Source organism: Camponotus vicinus, unplaced genomic scaffold, assembly GCF_025532165.1.
Source record: "Camponotus vicinus isolate PSW18456_S1 unplaced genomic scaffold, iyCamVici1.0 SCAF_8, whole genome shotgun sequence".
NCBI lineage: Eukaryota > Metazoa > Arthropoda > Insecta > Hymenoptera > Formicidae > Camponotus > Camponotus vicinus.
The window spans coordinates 1,322,704-1,330,850 of record NW_028141980.1 but is presented as its reverse complement, the minus strand read 5'-3'; the positions used below and the strand labels follow the sequence as shown (position 1 = coordinate 1,330,850).

The 8,147-nt window shown below is 46.7% G+C and overlaps 1 protein-coding gene across 1 annotated transcript; it reads left to right on the top strand.

Moving 5' to 3' along the window:
- The first annotated feature begins 1,186 nt into the window (after positions 1–1,186).
- On the top strand, positions 1,187–6,579 carry LOC145975960 (uncharacterized). Its single transcript, XM_083106724.1, has 2 exons — positions 1,187–2,477; positions 2,594–6,579. Exons 1-2 carry the CDS (start codon positions 1,187–1,189, stop codon positions 6,577–6,579), a joined length of 5,277 nt encoding a protein of 1,758 aa, XP_082962850.1.
- Positions 6,580–8,147: the final 1,568 nt, after the last annotated feature.

The window sequence follows — 8,147 nt, the reverse complement described above, 5'->3', positions numbered from 1 at the left end:
CGAGACGAATAAATTATAATAGAATTAGATTTGATATTTATTTACTTTACATTTTACAAGATTTTTGAATGTGTTTGCAATATGATAATAATGTCATTGTAAATTTAAGATAATAATATCATAGAAAGGGTGTCCTATTCATAGGACTATTTCTTTCACTTGGCATTTTGCCGTACTTCAGCGCGTGAAATCTCAGCTCTGTTATTAATCAGATATAATCGCTTCCCGTTTAAAAATTATTATAGCCTCGATGTTCGCGAATCATTTGGGCATCATTAGGGGAATTTAGAATCGGGCGCGCTGTTGCTAGCCGCGTAGCACGCAACGCCCGCCTGGCGGCGCCACCTCTCGAGCTTGCACATCACGTGACCCTGTACGGGCCCAAAATTGGGGCTTCTTTTCCGGAAGCTCCCACCAGTCGCTCTCTACACGTTGTCCGTGTGCATGTGAATTGTGTTGCTCCCTTATCATTCTCATTCAGTCAGCTTTGCTAACTGCTTTCTGTGTTTTCTGCTCTGCACTTGCTTATGTTAGCACGCTTTCCTTTGCTAATCGGTGTCGGAATCTCGTGTTATCTGCTCACTACAAGAATACGCCTCATAGCACGAGAGCGGTTCCTCGCGCGTGCCACGTGCTCATCCGAGCTCCCGGCATCTAGAATTCATATTGCTCATTATAACGGAAGTGTGATGTTTGAACGTCGCATACATCGACGGGCTCATCAGCACTGCTCAACGTGAACAATCAAACCGCTCATTTTGCTATCTACTCTCTAAAACTAGATCGACTGTTTCACCGGCCATTTGTGTGTGTGTGCTTGTCCTCTCACTTTGGCCGTCTCCCCTCGCGCGTCCGAAGAGTCGGTGCGAGCCGCGTTCGGTTACCAACCTGCCGCCGATTATTTGATAAGCAATTATCAAACATATTTTTGGTCCTTCGAGCCGGATCGCGTGGGTGTGAGAAAGTGTACGTATAAGGAGGATCTCTCGCCGTATGTGCGCACGATCGGACAAAGCGCTCATTTTGCGTGTTGTGCTGGCAAGGTCATAGCGTGTATATACGTGCTCAAGGACATTCTCTTGTGTACCTACGTGCACACAGCCGGTGTTCACGTGATTTTCGGTACGCAGCTCAACGGTCATTCCATAGCAGACTATAAAGGCACGCTCCCATCGTCGAATTCATCATGTCGGATGACGATAAAGGTAACTCAAAAACTCTCGAAGTGCCAACAGCAGGTCGAGCCTCCAGACCTGTCACGCCGACCGGATCTGCCGCCTCATCACGAAATGTCTCTCCTGCTGGCAACACTCGTGCTCAATCTACGCCGGCTCAATTATCAACGGAGCTCATACTTAAGGTGCAAGCTCAAAAGGGGAGGCTCACTTTAATAAAGGAACTCCAGGATAACCTTCCAAGCTCAAAAGAGGAGCTGCTTGAATATAAAAAGCACATAGATGACACGTTTAAGATGTTCTCCAAAGTGCATTCATACTTTGAAACGGTTTGGCCGGCGGATTGCCTGGATCATGAGTACTTCTCAAATGACTGGTACCTAGACGCTCAACGGATATACACATCATTAACGAGGGAGATTGCAAGACTTCGAAGCTCATTTCCACAAAATATAGCCAGCTCATCGGTCTGCCCAGACACCACCCCTCATACTAAACTTCCAGACATTTCGCTCCCTGAATTCAAAGGAGAGTATTCAGAATGGCCGACATTCAGCGATCTATTTAAGAGTCTGATAATAGACAACTCCAAACTATCTGATGTAGAACGACTTCATTATCTACGGGGATGCCTTAAGGATGCACCAGCTCAACTCATCGCCAGCCTGCCGCTCACGGGAGCTTCGCTCTCACAGTCTTGGGATCTACTCACATCACGCTATGAAAACAAGCGTCTCATAGTGCAATCTCACTTCGACAAACTTTTCGGAATCACAACGGCGCAGAAAAACTCCAGCTCATTGAATCTGCTCATCACCACTGTGTCAGAGACTCATAAGGCGCTGCTCAATCTCGGTGTGACCACCACTCTCGGCGATAACATGATGGTCTATCATGTTTCAAAACACTTAGACCCAGCAACCAGAGAAGCATGGGAATTGTCTCTCGGCTCCGCAAAGGAATATCCCTCGTGGGAAAAGATGAGCTCATTTTTAACCGCTCGAGTGAGGGCTCTAGAAAGAATCGGGGCAGCAAAAGGAACAGGCTCACAGACATCCTCACAACGGACATCTCCTCACGCAAGGGATCAAAAGAACGGCTTCAGCTCACGAACTGCGGCATTCGCTCATAGCTCAACAGCTCATCCGTGCGACCAGTGTAAAGAGTCTCATTATATAGTCGCATGTGAACAATTCAGAAGATTGCTGCCTGTAGCACGCCGAGCTATTGTAAGTGAGAAAAGGCTATGTTTCAACTGTCTAGGCAGGCATAATGTAAAGGTGTGTAGATCAACTCAGAAATGTAAGACGTGCGCTGGGCGGCATCACATTTGCTGCATGACCCTGGCCACGTCAGCTCAGCGAAGGACACCACTCAGCCCTCAACATCATCAACAGCTCAATAATTACTTGGTGCAGTCGCCCATTCCTGCTCATTTCAACAAAGTTTTCGCTCAGCTCTCCTCGGAATTGCTCTTGCGCAAGCCATCACTAAATTAACAGCTCATCCAGTTCGCCTGCTCATTGATTCAGGCTCAGAATTAACGTTTATATCGGAACAGCTCACCCTTCAGCTCAGCCTTCCTCGGCATGCATCATCGCTCACTATCAATGGTATAGGAGGATCCCGATCAACTCAGACTCTCGGCTGCACTCAACTTCAGTTGAAGTCCCTCTATTCAATGGAAACCGTGACCATTGAAGCACACATCTTAAAAAGGCTCACATCGTTGATCCCATCTATCAAAGTCACTCCTAGTGACTGGCCACATTTTAACGGTCTTTCTCTTGCAGATCCTGAATACCATCGTCCTAGAGCAGTGGACATCATCATTGGGGCAAATCATTACGGCTCAGTTGTCAAGCCTCAGATCATTAGAGGTGATGCGACATCACCAGTTGCCCAGCTCTCAATCTTTGGGTGGATTCTCATTGGACCAGTGAACGTGGCCAACTCAGCAAGTGTGCACGCTCACCAAATAACAGCTCATCAACAGAATACTCTCAATGAGCTTCTAACAAGGTTTTGGGAACAAGAGGAAGTGCCATCAACGGCTCAAACAACACTGACTCCAGCAGAAGAAGAATGTGAGGCTCACTTTCAAGCTACTCACACCAGAGAGATTTCAGGACGCTACATTGTGCGGATCCCACTCAGTTCATCACCCTCAGCTCTAGGAGAGTCTCGAGAGACAGCATCAAGATGTCTTAAACGAACAATTCGTCGATTGAGCAAGGATGCTCAATATCGCCAACTCTATACGACATTTCTCAAAGAATACGAGGATCTCGGACACATGAGGAAAGTCACTGATGGGGGATCGGAACTCAGGAAAAACCTGGCACATGATTCTTCGGAGTCAGGAGGGTTAAGGGTCCTGAGGGAAGATCCAATCAACCCGTCTTTGGCTCATCCACCATTCTACCTGCCCCATCACGGAGTGCTCAAACCGGACAATACGTCAACGAAGCTCAGAGTCGTTTTTAACGGCTCGAGTCCAACATCCTCTGGGAAATCCATCAACGACATCATGCACACCGGTGCAAACCTACTGCTCAATGTCATGGACGTGCTCATATGGATCCGTCATCATCGCCACATCTTTGCGACTGGCATTACAAAGATGTATCGGCAAATCAAAGTAAACAAAGAGGATTGGAATCTGCAGCGAATCTTATGGATTGATGACCAACTCAATGAGATTCCTTTCCATCTCACTACCGTAACATACGGTACACGAGCAGCTCCCTTCTTGGCCACGAGAGTATTACTACAACTGGTCAAAGACGAAGGCAGCTCATTTCCACTGGCGGTTCCATCACTAACGCATGGACGTTATGTGGACGATATCTTCGGGGGAGCGGACACAATCTCAGAGCTCAAAATTGTCGCTCATCAAATCATAGGCTTGTGCAACGCGGGCGGTTTCCCCCTCGCAAAATGGCATGCAACGGATCAACAATTTCTCACTGACATCTCAGTATCGTACTCTAAAACGAATACAGTATCATTGGACGACTGCGAAACCAAATTACTCGGACTCAAATGGATTCCTCAGGAAGACAAGTTCATTTTCTCATCAAAGTTCAACTCACTTCCAAGGAAGCTCACCAAACGCCTCATACTATCTGAAGTGGCTCAGATATTTGATCCTCTCGGTTTGGTCTCACCGGTAGTAATAAGGGTTTTATTACAAGAATTATGGTTACTCAAGCTCGGCTGGGATGATCCCTTACCAGCCTCTCTCAGCATAAGGTGGCTTTCAATGAGAAACCAACTCAACGCGCTGGCCAGCGTCTCAGTTCCACGATGGCTCAATACGTGGAGTGACTCCACCGTGGAACTTCATGGTTTTTCGGATGCTTCTCAGCTCGCCATGGGAGCAGTCATTTATTTGACTGTTAACTCACTGTCCACTGGCTCGCACTCCACTGGCTCACGCTCAATATTAGTGTGCTCTAAAACGAAAGTAGCACCTCTCAAGAAGTTGACGATTCCACGATTAGAACTCACAGCAGCGCTCATGCTCACAAAACTCGCCTCTCACATTAAAGCCACACTGAAGCTCAAGGTAGGCGCAACTCATCTGTGGACAGATTCTCAAGTGACTCTCAATTGGATCAGATCGCACTCATCTCGCTGGAAGGATTATGTCAGGAACCGAGTAACGCAAATTCAAGAATTGTGCACAGATACCACCTGGCGTCATGTTCCTGGCAGTATGAATCCGGCTGATTGTGCATCGCGAGGCGTTGACACCGACCAACTCAAGGATCATCCATTGTGGTGGACCGGGCCACAATGGCTCACTAAAGATCAAATGGAATGGCCCTCTCAACCAGAATTGTCATCGTCACTTAGCAGTTCAGAGGCTCGAGCAGGAATCTCATTAATTGTCAGTGCATCAAGCCCAGAATATCACTGGGACTTAATCTACCGATATTCATCGCTCAATACACTACTCAGAATTACTGCTCTTTGTACAAGATTCATTGGCAAGCTCAGGAACTCCCTCGACACATCCCCATCTCTCATCTCACCAAAGGATCTACAACAAGCCAGGCTCTTATGGATCAAGGCAACGCAAACGGCATACTTCTCTCATGAAATTAAGCTGCTCACAAAGGGATCATTGTTACCTCACTCTCATGCGTTCTCAAGACTCACTGCATTTATCGACAAAGGGGGTGTAGTAAGAGTTGGAGGGAGACTCAGCGAAGCGCAACTCAATTACGAAGAAAAGCATCCTGCGATCCTCCCCAGGAACTCTCCATTAACAAATTTGATCATTGACCAAGCTCATCGGGCAACTCTCCATGGGGGTGCGCAACTCACACTTTCAAGAGTTCGCCAAACCACCTGGATTATCGGCGGAAGAGCTCCAGTTAAATCGCACATTCTTAAATGTGTTGTGTGCGCGCGACAAAGGGGGGCACGAGCCCAGCAGCTCATGAGTCAGCTACCATTGGCGCGCGTGACACCCTCACGGCCATTTTCTCATACGGGGGTGGATTACGCAGGACCGATCACACTCAAAACTTGGAAGGGTAGAGGAGCTAAAACTCACAAAGGGTGGATATGCGTTTTCGTATGCCTCACCTTTTCTGCTGTCCATCTGGAGGTGGTCAGCGATTACTCAACTGAAGGTTTCCTCGCGACTTATCGACGATTTTCATCACGAAGAGAACTGGCTCAAATAATCTACTCGGATTGTGGAACAAATTTCATCGGGGCGAATAAGAAACTCAAGAGGCTCTTTACGAAAGGCTCAAGGGAGGTAAACAAGATCACAACCGCCTTATCAACTGAAGGAACCGAGTGGAAGTTCAACTCACCGTCCTCTCCCCATATGGGTGGGAAATGGGAGGCGGTTGTCAAATCAATCAAATTTCACTTACGAAGGACGATTGGAGAAACTCAGCTCACTTTTGAAGAATACTCTATCCTGCTTACTCAAAGTGAAGCAGTACTCAATTCGCGACCGCTCGAACCGTTAAGTGACGATCCTGAAGATATTTCAGCGCTCACACCTGGGCATTTTCTCATCGGGGGGGCTCTAAATTCTGTTCCAGAACCATCATTAATCGATCTCTCAACTCCTAGGTTATCTAGATGGCAGCTCATCCAGCAGAAAGTACAGCAGTTCTGGTCTCAGTGGTCGGCTCATTATCTACAACGTCAACAAGCAATCTCAAAATGGCATCATCCCTCGAATCACATCAAAGTTGGAACATTGGTGTTGCTCACGGATGAAAGATTACCCCCTTCAAAATGGCCACTAGCAAGAGTAGTGAAGCTACACCCAGGAAAGGATGGACTCACCCGGATCGTTACAATCAAAACAGCGACAACACAGCTCACGCGCCCGATAGTCAAGCTCGCCCCATTATCAATTCGCTCATAGACCAGTTATACATCAGCAATAATTGCTGATGGCGGGCGGAATGTTCGCGAATCATTTGGGCATCATTAGGAGAATTTAGAATCGGGCACGCTGTTGCTAGCCGCGTAGCACGCAACGCCCGCCTGGCGGCGCCACCTCTCGAGCTTGCACATCACGTAACCCTGTACGGGCCCAAAAGTGGGGCTTCTTTTCCGGAAGCTCCCACCAGTCGCTCTCTACACGTTGTCCGTGTGCATGTGAATTGTGTTGCTCCCTTATCATTCTCATTCAGCTTTGTTAACTGCTTTCTGTGTTTTCTGCTCTGCACTTGCTTATGTTAGCACGCTTTCCTTTGCTAATCGGTGTCGGAATCTCGTGTTATCTGCTCACTACAAGAATACGCCTCACAGCACGAGAGCGGTTCCTCGCGCGTGCCACGTGCTCATCCGAGCTCCCGGCATCTAGAATTCATATTGCTCATTATAACGGAAGTGTGATGTTTGAACGTCGCATACATCGACGGGCTCATCAGCACTGCTCAACGTGAACAATCAAACCGCTCATTTTGCTATCTACTCTCTAAAACTAGATCGACTGTTTCACCGGCCATTTGTGTGTGTGTGCTTGTCCCCTCACTTTGGCCGTCTCGCTTCGCGCGTCCGAAGAGTCGGTGCGAGCCGCGTTCGGTTACCAACCTGCCGCCGATTATTTGATAAGCAATTATCAAACATATTTTGCTTGCCAGCACAACTCGACATTATTTTATTAGGATTTTCGTCTTAAAATCTTCTAAGGAATCTGCCCTTAAGAGAAAGTGCGATGCTTTTAGGACATCCTGTATAGGGTGTTTCGTAAGTCGAGGTAAGTCGTTCGGGAGATGAATAGGGAACTAAAAACAAGGAAGAAAGTTGATACAAACAAAGGTCCGAAAATGCGTTGTTTTCGAGTTATCGCCATTTTTATGTTAAAAATTTGAAATTGCTTCGCTTTCGAATTTTTTTGTGAAAAATAAAATATGAGATGTATTTTATGAGTTTCAAAATATAATTAAAGTCAAATAAAAGTTGCGGACTGCTTTAAGCACTACCCAGGATGCACCACGTGGAGGTTCAGCTCGCTTAGCATCTCTTGGCAGAGATCAGGACCCCACAGTTCGTCGGTTCTGTGGTAAATACCACAGTAGTTTAGTGCAGAAGGAGATCATTTCGACATCACAGATAATTTTTACATTCTCACACATACACACACACACACACACACACACGGCAGAGACAGTTTGGTGTCACTAAACTACTGTGGTATTTACCACAGGAGTGACGAACTGTGGGGTCTTGATTTCTGCTAAGGGATGCTAAGCGGGCTGTATCTCCACGTGGGGTAGTGTTAAACCTCCTGGGTGGTGTTAAAGCAGCCCGAACTTTTAGTTGACTTTAGTTATATTTTAAAACTCATAGAAACCATCTGATGGTTCAATTTTCCCAAAAAAATTCGAAAGCGAAGCAATTTCTAATTTTGACATAAATATGGCGATAACTCGAAAACAACGCATTTTCGGACCTATGTGTGTTTCAACTTTCTTTCTTGTTTTT

Bases quoted from the DNA above. Each gene is read 5' to 3' on its own strand.
- LOC145975960 (XM_083106724.1), top strand. From the start codon at position 1,187: ATGTCGGATGACGATAAAGGTAACTCAAAAACTCTCGAAGTGCCAACA. The intron at 2,478-2,593 runs GTAAGACGTGCG...TACTTGGTGCAG, and splicing joins GTGTAGATCAACTCAGAAAT to TCGCCCATTCCTGCTCATTT.